This window comes from Nomascus leucogenys, chromosome 6, assembly GCF_006542625.1.
Source record: "Nomascus leucogenys isolate Asia chromosome 6, Asia_NLE_v1, whole genome shotgun sequence".
NCBI classification, from domain to species: domain Eukaryota; kingdom Metazoa; phylum Chordata; class Mammalia; order Primates; family Hylobatidae; genus Nomascus; species Nomascus leucogenys.
The window spans coordinates 33552-49918 of record NC_044386.1 but is presented as its reverse complement, the minus strand read 5'-3'; the positions used below and the strand labels follow the sequence as shown (position 1 = coordinate 49918).

The window sequence follows — 16367 nt, the reverse complement described above, 5'->3', positions numbered from 1 at the left end:
GGGTGTGTGCACGTGCGCTGCAGATGGTGTGGGTGTGTGCACGTGCGCTGCAGATGGTGTGGGTGTGTGCACGTGCGCTGCAGATGGTGTGGGTGTGTGCACGTGCGCTGCAGATGGTGTGGGTGTGTGCACGTGCGCTGCAGATGGTGTGGGTGTGTGCACGTGCGCTGCAGATGGTGTGGGTGTGTGCACGTGCGCTGCAGATGGTGTGGGTGCGCGCAGATGGGTGGTGTGCACGTGTGCTGCAGATGGTGTGGGTGTGTGCACGTGTTGCAGATTGTGTGGGTGTGTGCACGTGTGTTGCAGATTGTGTGGGTGTGTGCACGTGTGTTGCAGATTGTGTGGGTGTGTGCACGTGTTGCAGATTGTGTGGGTGTGTGCACGTGTTGCAGATTGTGTGGGTGTGTGCACGTGTGTTGCAGATTGTGTGGGTGTGTGCACGTGTGTTGCAGATTGTGTGGGTGTGTGCGTGTGTTGCAGATTGTGTGGGTGTGTGCACGTGTGCTGCAGATTGTGTGGGTGTGTGCACGTGTGTTGCACTGTGTGGGTGTGTGCACGTGTGTTGCAGATTGTGTGGGTGTGTGCACGTGTGTTGCAGATTGTGTGGGTGTGTGCACGTGTGTTGCAGATTGTGTGGGTGTGTGCGTGTGTTGCAGATTGTGTGGGTGTGTGCACGTGTGCTGCAGATTGTGTGGGTGTGTGCACGTGTGTTGCATTGTGTGGGTGTGTGCACGTGTTGCAGATTGTGTGGGTGTGTGCACGTGTGTTGCAGATTGTGTGGGTGTGTGCGTGTGTTGCAGATTGTGTGGGTGTGTGCACGTGTGCTGCAGATGGTGTGGGTGTGTGCACGTGTGTTGCATTGTGTGGGTGTGTGCACGTGTTGCAGATTGTGTGGGTGTGTGCACGTGTTGCAGATTGTGTGGGTGTGTGCACGTGTGCTGCAGATGGTGTGGGTGTGTGCACGTGTTGCAGATTGTGTGGGTGTGTGCACGTGTGCTGCAGATGGTGTGGGTGTGTGCACGTGTGTTGCAGATTGTGTGGGTGTGTGCACGTGTGCTGCAGATGGTGTGGGTGTGTGCGTGTGTGTTGCAGAGCAACTGGTGTGTGCACATGCGCTGCAGAGCAGCTGGTACAGTTCGGGTGCCCGCCAGCCCCTTGGCACTTTGCTGAGCTTTGTTTGGAACTCTGTGCCATCACTTAGCCAATGGGGTGGTGGTGGTAGAACAGAAATGGAAGACGGTGTCCGAAAATCCATCTTAAAGCTTCACTCTTCAATGAAGGATTTATTTTCCCAATTAACTTTAAAATTTTATTGAAACGAGGGTAACATTTTAAAGTTAAGATGCTTGTTTCTCACCCTATCTGCATTCCCTGGCTTGCAGCTCCACGCCCACAGGGGACACAGCCCAGCCCAGCCCAGCTTCTGTGTCATCCGTGGGTTAGTGTGTCCCTCTGGCACCAACACATGGTGATAACCGCAATGTTGTAGCCCATGGTGTGGCACCTGGAGTGGGGACATGGGAGGTACTTTTAATTCACTGCTGTGGCCTTTGCCTCTGGCCGGAATTTTTTTTTTTTTTTTTTTTTTGAGATAGAGTCTTGCTCTGTTGCCCAGGCGGGAGTGCAGTGGTGTGATCTAGGCTCACTGCAACCTCTGCCTCCCGGGTTCAAGTGATTCTCCTCTCTCAGCCTTCCGAGTAGCTGGGACTACAGGTGTGTACCACCACTAACCGCACCTGGCTAACTTTGCTATTTTCAGTAGAGATGGGGTTTCACCACGTTGGCCAGGCTGGTCTCAAACTCCTGACCTCCTGATCTCCCCGCAAAAAGCAGGACATCCGTGGGCAGCAGACATCCGTGGCTCCTTGAAGCAGGGCCCCGAGGACAGCGGGGGCACCGACACTGCCCCTGCTCTGCCCCAGTTCCCATCAATGGCCACTTTCTCAGCACAGCAGGGTGGCGAGTGAGAAGGCCGGGTGTGAAACCCACACCCCCGAGAGGCTTGCTCTGGGCTGCCACCTGGTCACAGCCGCTCAGGCCCATCAGGACCCAGTGATGGCTCCTGGCGTCCAGCCCAGGTACCCGTGCCCATCTCTGGTTTCCTGTCTGTGCAGAGTCAGAAACCACCATTGATTCAAAACCTGTCTAGGAAGCCTCTTCCCAAACAGGGCTTGGTGTGCAGGTCGGTCTGTCTACACCCAGCCATCTGCACCCAGTCTGTCTACACCAGCCCTGCTTTCCACTCAGGCTTCTGTGTATTTTGGATTCTTGACCCTGTCCGCTGGAGACGCTGAAGATGCTTAAGATGCTTTTAAGGCTAAAAGTTCCGTTGGCCCAAAGTTGGTACAACAGGGTGCTAGGAAGGAAGGATGGCAAGGGGGAAGGAAGGGAGCGTGCCTTGCCTCCCTGGGTTTCTGTTCTACATTCTTTGAAGAGTTCAGCAATCACCAAAAGCCACATCATCCCTGGTTCCTAACACACTGACTTTATCACCTGAGTAGATTTGGAAAGATTCCCAGGTCCTGGTGAAAAGCTTCACCCAGCAAATGTCTTACTGCCCTGAAATGGTTTTCCGATTCCCATGACCAACCCGATCCACAAGGGAAGCCCATTGGAGACGCAGGCCCTGGTGGCAGGGGATGGCTGAGCGCTCCAGAGTCTGGGGTCAGGCTGGTAGTCTGTTTCCAGGCCTCTTCTCTCCTAATTTTCTGAGCCTATGTGGTTACTGTGCCGGAAGGGTGCTGCTCCACTCCACCACACTCTAATTCCTGTCTCCCTGAAGCCCAGGTATACACACCTGGCACACCTGGACCCAGGCTGGTGCCCCAGCCCCACCCGGATCACTGGATTGGGAGCTACTGGGCCAGGTGGTGATGCTAGCTGCTCTCTGATGAGCCCCACCGAGGTCCAGCCAGAGCTCCTGGCCACACCAGGGCAAGTGCAGAGAAAGCCTTGGCTCAGTTCCCCTCCTCACTGACACATGCCCACCAAGCCCCAGCCCAGGGCAACCCCCGTCCTCCAGGGACCCACAGTCCAGGGTGAGGCCAGACCCAGGGCAGGGATGGGCAGGTGGGATCCCAGGATGAGCCCTCAGCAGAGCCCGGAGTCCAGGCCAGCTTCCCGGAAGAAGGGGCATCTGAGCAGGGCCTGAGGGTGAGAAGGTCTCGCTGCATGAGCAGATGGGTAAGGGAGCACCCAAGACTCTCCCAGGTGAACCTTCAGGCTTGGCAGCCCCTCCTTCCTCCTAGGAAGGCCAGGGCTGTCCAGGCTTGTTGGAGGCCTCAGTGGCAACGTCGTGCAACTTACAGTGGCAGGACAGGGTGGAGCCAGGTCCTGGGTGCCCAGGATGGGGCCCAGAGCAGAGGAGAGCAGTGTACCCCAGAGGGGCCAAGCATGTGGTCTCTGGGGGCCAGGGTCCCTGACAGCAAACATCAAATAGGCCCTGTCCAGTGAGCGCCAGGGGCTGTGCCTGATGCGTACATGTGGCCACCTCAGCAGGGCTGGCACCCTCCTCCAGCAGGCAGAGATGGGTGGCTTTACAGTTGGCTAAGCATTAATAATGAGCCATTATGCCTAACCCTAAAGCCCGAGAGAGGTGTGTCTACATCAGCACGTCCCAGCGGGCGGCCCCTGAAGCTGCACATTCCAGCCTCTTCCCACATCTGCACTGAGCAGGCCTTGGCAGGCAGAGAATCGGATAAGAACTGCATCCCGCATATGAGTCTCCACACGTGGGCACACATACAGCAGCTCCACACCTGCGTGTGTGCACACACACGTACATACACAATAACTGTGCCCTGCACCTCATCTCTCACCACACACACGTGCACACACACACACACACACACACAGAAGCTGCACATGGCACCTCGGGATCCCTGTGGGCACACACGTGCACACACACACACACACACACACAGAAGCTGCACGCGGCACCTTGGTATCCCTGTGGGCACACACGTGCACGCACACAGACACACAGGAGCTGCACGTGGCACCTCGGTCTCCCTGTGGGCACAAACGTGCACACACACACAGGGGCTGCACGTGGCACCTCGGTATCCCTGTGGGCACACACATGCACACACACACACACAGGAGCTGCACGCGGCACCTCAATATCCCTGTGGACACAAACGTGCACACACACACACAGGAGCTGCACGCAGCACCTCAATATCCCTGTGGGCACATACGTGCACACACACACACACACACAGGAGCTTCACACGGCACCTCAATATCCCTGTGGACACAAACGTGCACACACACACACAGGAGCTGCACACGGCACCTCAATATCCCTGTGGACACAAACGTGCACACACACACACAGGAGCTGCACGTGGCACCTCAATATCCCTGTGGCACACACGTGCACACACACACACAGGAGCTTCACACGGCACCTCAATATCCCTGTGGACACAAACGTGCACACACACACACGGGAGCTGCACGCGACACCTCAATATCCCTGTGGACACAAACGTGCACACACACGGGAGCTTCACATGGCACCTCAATATCCCTGTGGGCACAAACGTGCACACACACACACGGGAGCTTCACACGGCACCTCAATATCCCTGTGGACACAAACGTGCACACACATGGGAGCTGCACGCGACACCTCAATATCCCTGTGGACACAAACGTGCACACACACACACAGGAGCTTCACACGGCACCTCAATATCCCTGTGGGCACACACGTGCACACACACACACGGGAGCTGCACGCGACACCTCAATATCCCTGTGGACACAAACGTGCACACACACACACGGGAGCTTCACACGGCACCTCAATATCCCTGTGGGCACACACGTGCACACACACGGGAGCTGCACGTGACACCTCAATATCCCTGCGGACACAAACGTGCACACACACACACGGGAGCTTCACATGGCACCTCAATATCCCTGTGGGCACACACGTGCACACACACACGGGAGCTGCACGTGACACCTCAATATCCCTGTGGACACAAACGTGCACACACACACACGGGAGCTGCACGTGGCACCTCAATATCCCTGTGGGCACAAACGTGCACACACACACACGGGAGCTGCACGCGGCACCTCAATATCCCTGTGGGCACACACGTGCACACACACACACGGGAGCTTCACACGGCACCTCAATATCCCTGTGGACACACGTGCACACACACACACGGGAGCTGCACGCGACACCTCAATATCCCTGTGGGCACAAACGTGCACACACACACACGGGAGCTGCATGCGGCACCTCAATATCCCTGTGGGCACAAACGTGCACACACACACACGGGAGCTGCATGCGGCACCTCAATATCCCTGTGGACACAAACGTGCACACACACACGGGAGCTGCACGCGACACCTCAATATCCCTGTGGACACAAACGTGCACACACACACACGGGAGCTTCACACGGCACCTCAATATCCCTGTGGGCACATACGTGCACACACACACACGGGAGCTGCACGCGACACCTCAATATCCCTGTGGGCACACACGTGCACACACACACACGGGAGCTTCACACGGCACCTCAATATCCCTGTGGCACACACGTGCACACACACGGGAGCTGCACGCGACACCTCAGTATCCCTGTGGACACACACGTGCACACACACATGGGAGCTGCACGCGACACCTCAGTATCCCTGTGGACACAAACGTGCACACACACACACAGGAGCTTCACACGGCACCTCAATATCCCTGTGGCACACACGTGCACACACACACACAGGAGCTTCACACGGCACCTCAATATCCCTGTGGACACAAACGTGCACACACACACACGGGAGCTGCACGCGACACCTCAATATCCCTGTGGACACAAACGTGCACACACACACATGGGAGCTGCACGCGGCACCTGTCTCCCTGTGGGCACACACGTGCACACACACACACGGGAGCTGCACGCGGCACCTGTCTCCCTGTGGGCACACACGTGCACACACACACACGGGAGCTGCATGCGGCACCTCAATATCCCTGTGGGCACACACGTGCACACACACACACGGGAGCTGCACGCGGCACCTGTCTCCCTGTGGGCACAAACGTGCACACACACACACGGGAGCTGCACGCGGTACCTCAATATCCCTGTGGACACAAACGTGCACACACACACACGGGAGCTTCACACGGCACCTCAATATCCCTGTGGGCACAAACGTGCACACACACACACGGGAGCTTCACACGGCACCTCAATATCCCTGTGGCACACACGTGCACACACACACACAGGAGCTGCACGTGGCACCTCAATATCCCTGTGGGCACACACGTGCACACACACACACAGGAGCTTCACACGGCACCTCAATATCCCTGTGGACACAAACGTGCACACACACACACGGGAGCTGCACGCGACACCTCAATATCCCTGTGGGCACAAACGTGCACACACACACACGGGAGCTGCACGCGACACCTCAATATCCCTGTGGGCACAAACGTGCACACACACACACGGGAGCTGCACGCGACACCTCAATATCCCTGTGGACACAAACGTGCACACACACACACGGGAGCTGCACGCGGCACCTCAATATCCCTGTGGACACAAACGTGCACACACACACGTGGGAGCTGCACGCGACACCTCAATATCCCTGTGGGCGCACACGTGCACACACACACGTGGGAGCTGCACGCGGCACCTCAATATCCCTGTGGGCACACACGTGCACACACACACATGGGAGCTGCACGCGACACCTCAATATCCCTGTGGGCACACACGTGCACACACACACATGGGAGCTGCACGCGGCACCTGTCTCCCTGTGGACACACACGTGCACACACACACACGGGAGCTGCACACGGCACCTCAATATCCCTGTGGCACACACGTGCACACACACACACAGGAGCTGCACGCGGCACCTCAATATCCCTGTGGACACAAACGTGCACACACACACATGGGAGCTGCACGCGGCACCTCAATATCCCTGTGGGCACACACGTGCACACACACACATGGGAGCTGCACGCGACACCTCAATATCCCTGTGGGCACACACGTGCACACACACACATGGGAGCTGCACGCGGCACCTCAATATCCCTGTGGGCACACACGTGCACACACACACATGGGAGCTGCACGCGACACCTCAATATCCCTGTGGGCACACACGTGCACACACACACATGGGAGCTGCACGCGGCACCTCAATATCCCTGTGGACACAAACGTGCACACACACACATGGGAGCTGCACGCGGCACCTGTCTCCCTGTGGGCACAAACGTGCACACACACACACGGGAGCTGCACGCGACACCTCAATATCCCTGTGGACACAAACGTGCACACACACACACAGGAGCTGCACGCGGCACCTGTCTCCCTGTGGGCACAAACGTGCACACACACACACGGGAGCTTCACGCGACACCTCAATATCCCTGTGGGCACAAACGTGCACACACACACATGGGAGCTGCACGCGGCACCTCAATATCCCTGTGGGCACACACGTGCACACACACACACGGGAGCTGCACGCGGCACCTCAATATCCCTGTGGGCACACACGTGCACACACACGGGAGCTGCACGCGGCACCTCAATATCCCTGTGGGCACACACGTGCACACACACACACGGGAGCTGCACGCGACACCTCAATATCCCTGTGGGCACAGACGTGCACACACACACACGGGAGCTGCACGCGGCACCTGTCTCCCTGTGGGCACACACGTGCACACACACACACGGGAGCTGCACGCGACACCTCAATATCCCTGTGGGCACACACGTGCACACACACACGGGAGCTGCACGCGACACCTCAATATCCCTGTGGGCACACACGTGCACACACACACACGGGAGCTGCACGCGGCACCTGTCTCCCTGTGGGCACACACGTGCACACAGAACTCAGAAACTGCAGCTACACTCCTCCCGTCCCTGCCTATGCAGCCACCCTGGGCTCCGGCTCTTACGTCCACACCTACATCTGCTCTCAGCCCTCACCCTGCTGCAGGAGGAGCCATTCGTGAATTCAGCGATGCATGGAGCTTGCAGAGTGGGGTCCTGAGAAAAACCTCTAACTTAGATTTGTTTCAGGTTTTGAAACGTGATTACAAAGTGCAGCCCTACATGTTCATGAAATCGGCCACCAAGTACTGTTGGCAGATTTTTCTGCCAAACTAAGAACAAAATACCTTGAAATAAATAAATATGCAAGTATTTTAAGATAACTCTGTATTTAGGCCTAAGGTAATCTCTATCATGAAATCTAAACAGCAAAATTTTAATCCGAGGACTGGAATTTTCTTCTGCAAAACAAAGGGCTGGATGGGGGAGCTGTCAGGCCCCCAGAGACGGACCCCAACCCGCCCAGGCGCCTTTCCTGGAGCAGCAGTACTCGTGCTTTCCTCAAGGAACAGACAATAACTAGGAGGAGAACCACAATAGGCTATGCGCAGTTCTTTCACACTCAAAACCGGGGTCCTCAGAATGTTTACAGTGGTAAAGGCCCTCAACAAAAGGCGTGCAAGGCTGATGTTAACCACAATCAGTCCTGAGCGGGGTTCTTTATGCTAAAATATGACTTTCGCTGGAAGTAAGGGTTTGTTCATTCCAAACCATGACTAGGCAGAAAAGATTACACCAATCTAAAAGAAAATTTCCTATAGTCTTAATTATACCAAATCTAACTTTTCCACCATTGCGTCCAATTAGGGAAATTGCTGGCTTCCATCAATACCTGGCCCCACGACAGAGCAGGAGAGAGAGGCGGCGGGTGTGTGCTCGGCCCACGGGCCCCCCCAGCTTCTACAGCCGCCGTATGTTGCAGTTGTGTAGGAGAGCAGTTGATAACAACCATTCTTTCCTGCTTACGTCATCTTCAAAACCATTAGGTAGAAAAAAAACTGTCCTCAAAATGTGTCGGCTTAGTTAGATGTACAGCTTCTCAGGTCTCAAAGGGAAAAACGTATTCTTATTCCTCCAAGGGTCTGCTGGCTTTGCTGCTAGCAGCACGGCTGAATGAAACCAGAACAAACCAACTTCAAACGAAAAGCGAATTCCCTTTTGTCTGAGGCCAGCTGCTTTGCCAGGTCTGTCTTGGATCCTGTTTTAAACAGCACACCTGGCCTCCCCAAAACACTGCCATGCATGTTTCCAAAGAGAAATAACTAATTCTGGATGATACCATTGACAATATGATTGAAACTAAATTTTTCTGAATTGTAGATCTGACAGCAGATTCCACCTAAATCATCAATATGGTTTCTTTCGAACACCTTCAGATTCCATTTAACAATATACATAGGAGTAGGTATAAAAGTGGTAAGTGGAGCTATGCTGTGTATTTGCATGACTGGATTTGAAATTTCACCTAACATCCTTCCAAAGCAGCCTCTGAGCAGGGTCCACAGCCGTGACGGGAATCAGCCTCATGGAGAAGTCTTCAAGACAGGAGCACGAGAACCCAGAACAGCCCTGACCCACCGTGGAGTTTTTCTCCTCCTTCAGCACGGGAACACGAGAACCAGAACAGCCCTCACCCACTCTGCAGTGTTTCTCCACCTTCAGGACGGGAACACGAGAAGCAGAACAGCCCTCACCCACTGTGCAGTGTTTCCCCCACTTCAGGACGGGAACATGAGAACCAGAACAGCCCTCACCCACTGTGCAGTGTTTCTCCACCTTCAGGACGGGAACACGAGAACCCAGAACAGCCCTCGCCCACTGTGCAGTGTTTCCCCCACTTCAGGACGGGAACATGAGAACCAGAACAGCCCTCACCCACTGTGCAGTGTTTCTCCACCTTCAGGACGGGAACACGAGAACCCAGAACAGCCCTCACCCACTGTGCAGTGTTTCCCCCACTTCAGGACGGGAACACGAGAACCCACAACAGCCCTCACCCACTGTGCAGTGTTTCTCCACCTTCAGGATGGGAACACGAGAACCCACAACAGCCCTCACCCACTGTGCAGTGTTTCTCCACCTTCAGGACAGGAACACGAGAACCCAGAACAGCCCTCACCCACTGTGCAGTGTTTCCCCCACTTCAGGACGGGAACACGAGAACCCAGAACAGCCCTCGCCCACTGTGCAGTGTTTCTGCACCTTCAGGACGGGAACACGAGAACCCAAACAGCCCTCGCCCACTGTGCAGTGTTTCTGCACCTTCAGGACGGGAACACGAGAACCAGAACAGCCCTCACCCACTGTGCAGTGTTTCTCCACCTTCAGGACGGGAACACGAGAACCCAGAACAGCCCTCACCCATGTGGAGTGTTTCCCCCACTTCAGGACGGGAACATGAGAACCAGAACAGCCCTCGCCCACTGTGCAGTGTTTCTCCACCTTCAGGACGAGAACACGAGAACCAGAACAGCCCTCACCCACTGTGCAGTGTTTCTGCACCTTCAGGACGAGAACACGAGAACCCAGAACAGCCCTCGCCCACTGTGCAGTGTTTCTGCACCTTCAGGACGGGAACACGAGAACCCAGAACAGCCCTCACCCATGTGGAGTGTTTCCCCCACTTCAGGACGGGAACATGAGAACCAGAACAGCCCTCGCCCACTGTGCAGTGTTTCTGCACCTTCAGGACGGGAACACGAGAACCAGAACAGCCCTCACCCTCCGTGCAGTGTTTCTGCACCTTCAGGATGGGAACATGAGAACCAGAACAGCCCTCACCCACTGTGCAGTGTTTCTGCACCTTCAGGACGAGAACACGAGAACCCAGAACAGCCCTCACCCACTGTGCAGTGTTTCTCCACCTTCAGGACGGGAACACGAGAACCCAGAACAGCCCTCACCCACTGTGCAGCGTTTCTGCACCTTCAGGACGAGAACACGAGAACCCAGAACAGCCCTCACCCACTGTGCAGTGTTTCTGCACCTTCAGGACGAGAACACGAGAACCCAGAACAGCCCTCACCCACTGTGCAGTGTTTCTCCACCTTCAGGACGGGAACACGAGAACCCAGAACAGCCCTCACCCATGTGGAGTGTTTCCCCCACTTCAGGACGGGAACACGAGAACCAGAACAGCCCTCACCCACTGTGCAGTGTTTCTCCACCATGGAAGGAGCTGGCATCTTGTTCTGATTTGATTTTAAGTCTTATAGCAGGAAGGTTGTAATTAATGGTGTTAGTGAAAAACCACAGATATGATTTAAATTACGCATGATTCTTGTGCTTTTCCTAAAGCATCTTTCACCTTTTAATCTGAGTTGAGCGGCAATGGTGGTTGAAATGCAGCTCAAAGGATGTCAAACAACTTACGAGAGACTCTGCCTGAGGCCAAGCAGGGCCGCCATGGGGCCTTGTTCACCAGAAAAATGGATTATTATCATAATTACCTTGTATACTGTAAAGTGATTAATACAGCCCTCTTCCTCTTTTCAAAATTGTGTAAAAAAAATCAGCTTTATTATCTATTGAAATGAAGAAAAGTATTTTAATACCACTTTAAATCGGGTTACTGGTTGTCAACTTAATTAATATTGGAACATTTATACCCCTTTATAATAATTTTCTTCCCTGATGGATCTCTATTTTACAAATGTTTATTATATGCTGGATATGGTAGACACTGCAGGTTGAGAGCTGGATTTTGTTGTCTTCTTTTAAGAGTGTTGAGTTTTTTCTGGCAATTAAGTTACTGGCACATGCACACCTGTGAGTGAATCAGTGCTGGGATTGGGCTGAGGTTGTTTAGGAATCGGTGCTGGGACCAGGCTGTGGTTCAGTGAAATAAGCCAGGCACAGAAACGCAAACTTAGCAAGTTCTCACTCATACGTGCGAGCTAAAAAAAATGGATCTCATGGAGGTAGAGAGTAGACTAGTGGTTACCAGAGGCTGGGGAAGGAAAGGACATGAAAGTAGTTAAGAGGCACAAAAATACAGTCAGATAGAAGGAATAAGTTCTAGTAGGTCTACAACACAGTAGGCAAATTACAGCTAATAATTTGTTGTATAGATTATTGTATATGGCTGGAAGAGAATCATCATTTTCCCAACACAGAAGAAAAATGTTTGAGGTGATGAATATCCCAACTACGCTGATTTGATCATAGCACTTTGTATACATGTATCAAAATATCACATGTACCCAAAAATATGTACAACTACTACCTATCAATTTTTAAGAAGGAATAGTAAAGGATCTGGCAGGAATTCTGCAATGGAAACGGCAGTATATCCAGAGTTAAGGGTGGGACAACGTACACAGCTGTGTAAAGACAAATGCAGGGAAAACTGGGGAAACTGCTGCGTGCGGTGCGTTCTCTGATCACTGCTGGGCTGAATCCCTTCTTCTCCCAGAGTGGGGGTTGCTATACTCCCCCCTCAACTACTCAGTGTTTGAATCCATGCAGAAAAAAAAAATGAGCCCTAAGAAATGTGTCAGCCCATGAACAAAGATGGGAAAGGAAAAATGAGAATAAAGTGCCCGGGAAAACCCACTCACACGGCATTGAACTTCACGGGACGCGCCTGGTGGGAGAGACGGGACCTGGGCGGGAATACCGGACTTTACACACGGCAGGTGGTGTCTGTCCCCACCCCATGCACTGGCTGCAAGTTCACAAGGTTGAAGACAGACAACGCTGCAGCCATCCCAGGGCAAGGCTCCTGTCCTGGGCCAGGGAAGGATCCGGCCCAGGGAGGGAACAGAGCAGTAACTCTGCAATGGAGGGGTGCAAACTTCCTGATGCTTCACCTGGAGCCTCAGCCAGATGTGCTAGCAAGAAGCCTCTACCAGATTTGCTCACCATAACCACCCGCTCCAAGACCCGAGGGTTAGACACAGCCAGCATCAGCCTCAGCAGAAAAAAGCCACATGTCACACAGATGTCAGCCCAGGCAGGGCCCCAAATCTGTGAGCATCCTAGGAGTTCCAAGGGGGCCCAAGCCATTAGTGGAGTGTTAGTGCTAGTGTTAGTGTTGGTGCTGTATTAGTCTGTTCTCACACTGCTATAAAGAGATACTCAAGACTAGGTAATTTATAAAGAAAAGATGTTTAATTGGCTCAGCGTTCTGCAGGCCGTACAGGAAGCATGGCAGCCTCTGATTCTGGGGAGGCCTCAGGCAGCTTTGACTCATGGAGGAAGGCAAAGGGAGCCCATGTCTTACAGGCGGGAGCAGGGGCAAGAGAGATGGGGCAGGTGCCACACACTTTTAACCCATTTGCCCCAAGAATACTCACCCACAGCACTGGTGGTTGCAGTGTTTACCCTGAGATAACTTTGCCACCAAAATATCTTGCTTTTATTATTATTTTTACATTGCTCTAGTAGGTCAACTTTGGAAACAAAAGACATCATTCTATTTATAGCATTCTGGTTTTAGTAGTGGTATTTCCATTTACAAAATATAGTCAAATCCTAAGAAAAAGCTTAATTATACTCATAACAATAACAAAATGACATAAACTGATGTGAGTTCTAGTATATGTCAGGCACTACTTGAAGGTTTCATATGGATTTACCTCACAACAGTCTCTCCCTACAGACTTTTTCCAGGGTTTTATATGGATTTACCTCACAACAGGCTCTCCCTACAGACTTTTTCCAGGGTTTTATATGGATTTACCTCACAACAGTCTCTCCCTACAGACTTTTTCCCGGGTTTTATATGGATTTACCTCACAACAGGCTCTCCCTACAGACTTTTTCCAGGGTTTCATATGGATTTACCTCACAACAGTCTCTCCCTACAGACTTTTTCCAGGGTTTTATATGGATTTACCTCACAACAGGCTCTCCCTACAGACTTTTTTCCCGGGTTTTATATGGATTAACCTCACAACAGTCTCTCCCCTACAGACTTTTTCCAGGGTTTCATATGGATTAACCTCACAACAGTCTCTCCCTACAGACTTTTTTCCAGGGTTTCATATGGATTAACCTCACAACAGTCTCTCCCCTACAGACTTTTTTCCAGGGTTTCATATGGATTAACCTCACAACAGTCTCTCCCTACAGACTTTTTCCAGGGTTTCATATGGATTAACCTCACAACAGTCTCTCCCTACAGACTTTTTTCCAGGGTTTCATATGGATTAACCTCACAACAGTCTCTCCCTACAGACTTTTTCCCGGGTTTCATATGGATTTACCTCACAACAGTCTCTCCCTACAGACTTTTTCCAGGGTTATATATGGATTAACCTCACAACAGGCTCTCCCTACAGACTTTTTCCCAGGGTTTATATGGATTTACCTCACAACAGTCTCTCCCTACAGACTTTTTTCCAGGGTTTTATATGGATTTACCTCACAACAGTCTCTCCCTACAGACTTTTTCCGGTTTATATGGATTACCTCACAACAGTCTCTCCCTACAGACTTTTTCCAGGGTTTCATATGGATTTACCTCACAACAGTCTCTCCCTACAGACTTTTTCCAGGGTTTATATGGATTTACCTCACAACAGTCTCTCCCTACAGACTTTTTCCGGGTTTATATGGATTACCTCACAACAGTCTCTCCCTACAGACTTTTTCCGGTTTTTGTTTACCTCACCAGTCTCCTAAGATTTTTCCGGTTTATATGGATTAACCTCACAACAGGCTCTTCCCTACAGACTTCCCTACAGACTTTTTCGGGTTTCATATGGATTACCTCACAACAGTCTCTCCCTACAGACTTTTTCCAGGGTTTCATATGGATTACCTCACAACAGTCTCTCCCTACAGACTTTTTCCAGGGTTTATTGGTTTATGTTTTACGATTTTTTTTTTATGGATTTACCTCACAACAGTCTCTCCCTACAGACTTTTTCCAGGGTTTTGTATGGATTTACCTCACAACAGTCTCTCCCTACAGACTTTTTTCCAGGGTTTTATATGGATTTACCTCACAACAGTCTCTCCCTACAGACTTTTTCCAGGGTTTTATATGGATTTACCTCACAACAGTCTCTCCCTACAGACTTTTTCCCGGGTTTATATGGATTACCTCACAACAGTCTCTCCCTACAGACTTTTTCCAGGGTTTTATATGGATTTACCTCACAACAGGCTCTCCCTACAGACTTTTTCCAGGGTTTTATATGGATTTACCTCACAACAGTCTCTCCCTACAGACTTTTTCCAGGGTTTTGTATGGATTTACCTCACAACAGGCTCTCCCTACAGACTTTTTCCCGGGTTATATATGGATTTACCTCACAACAGTCTCTCCCCTACAGACTTTTTCCCGGGTTTTATATGGATTTACCTCACAACAGTCTCTCCCTACAGACTTTTTCCCGGGTTATATATGGATTTACCTCACAACAGGCTCTCCCTACAGACTTTTTCCAGGGTTTTATATGGATTTACCTCACAACAGGCTCTCCCTACAGACTTCTTTCCCAGGGTTTTATATGGATTTACCTCACAACAGGCTCTCCCTACAGACTTTTTCCCGGGTTTTATATGGATTTACCTCACAACAGTCTCTCCCCTACAGACTTTTTCCCGGGTTTATATGGATTTACCTCACAACAGTCTCTCCCCTACAGACTTTTTCCCGGGTTTTATATGGATTTACCTCACAACAGTCTCTCCCTACAGACTTTTTCCCGGGTTTTATATGGATTTACCTCACAACAGTCTCTCCCTACAGACTTTTTTCCAGGGTTTTATATGGATTTACCTCACAACAGTCTCTCCCTACAGACTTTTTCCCGGGTTTTATATGGATTCACCTCACAACAGGCTCTCCCTACAGACTTTTTCCAGGGTTTTGTATGGATTTACCTCACAACAGTCTCTCCCTACAGACTTTTTTCCCAGGGTTTTATATGGATTAACCTCACAACAGTCTCTCCCTACAGACTTTTTCCAGGGTTTTATATGGATTAACCTCACAACAGTCTCTCCCTACAGACTTTTTCCACGGTTTTATATGGATTAACCTCACAACAGTCTCTCCCTACAGACTTTTTCCCGGTTTTATATGGATTAACCTCACAACAGTCTCTCCCTACAGACTTTTTCCACGGTTTTATATGGATTAACCTCACAACAGTCTCTCCCTACAGACTTTTTCCACGGTTTTATATGGATTAACCTCACAACAGTCTCTCCCTACAGACTTTTTCCCGGGTTTTATATGGATTAACCTCACAACAGGCTCTCCCTACAGACTTTTTCCAGGTTTTTATATGGATTAACCTCACAACAGTCTCTCCCTACAGACTTTTTCCACGGTTTTATATGGATTAACCTCACAACAGTCTCTCCCTACAGACTTTTTCCACGGTTTTATATGGATTAACCTCACAACAGTCTCTCCCTACAGACTTTTTCCACGGTTTTATATGGATTAACCTCACAACAGTCTCTCCCTAC

At 51.6% G+C, this 16367-nt stretch overlaps 1 protein-coding gene across 1 annotated transcript in view; it reads right to left on the bottom strand.

Annotated features, from left to right (window-relative positions):
* The window catches only part of PLEKHG4B (pleckstrin homology and RhoGEF domain containing G4B), a 77543-nt gene extending 66199 nt beyond the window's left edge, over positions 1 to 11344 (bottom strand). The window contains 6 exon segments of the mRNA XM_030813853.1: positions 9516 to 9593; positions 10080 to 10199; positions 10299 to 10439; positions 10540 to 10740; positions 10845 to 10923; positions 11310 to 11344. Of these exon segments, the coding sequence (XP_030669713.1) occupies positions 9516 to 9593; positions 10080 to 10199; positions 10299 to 10439; positions 10540 to 10740; positions 10845 to 10923; positions 11310 to 11344 (654 nt within the window).
* Positions 11345 to 16367: the final 5023 nt, after the last annotated feature.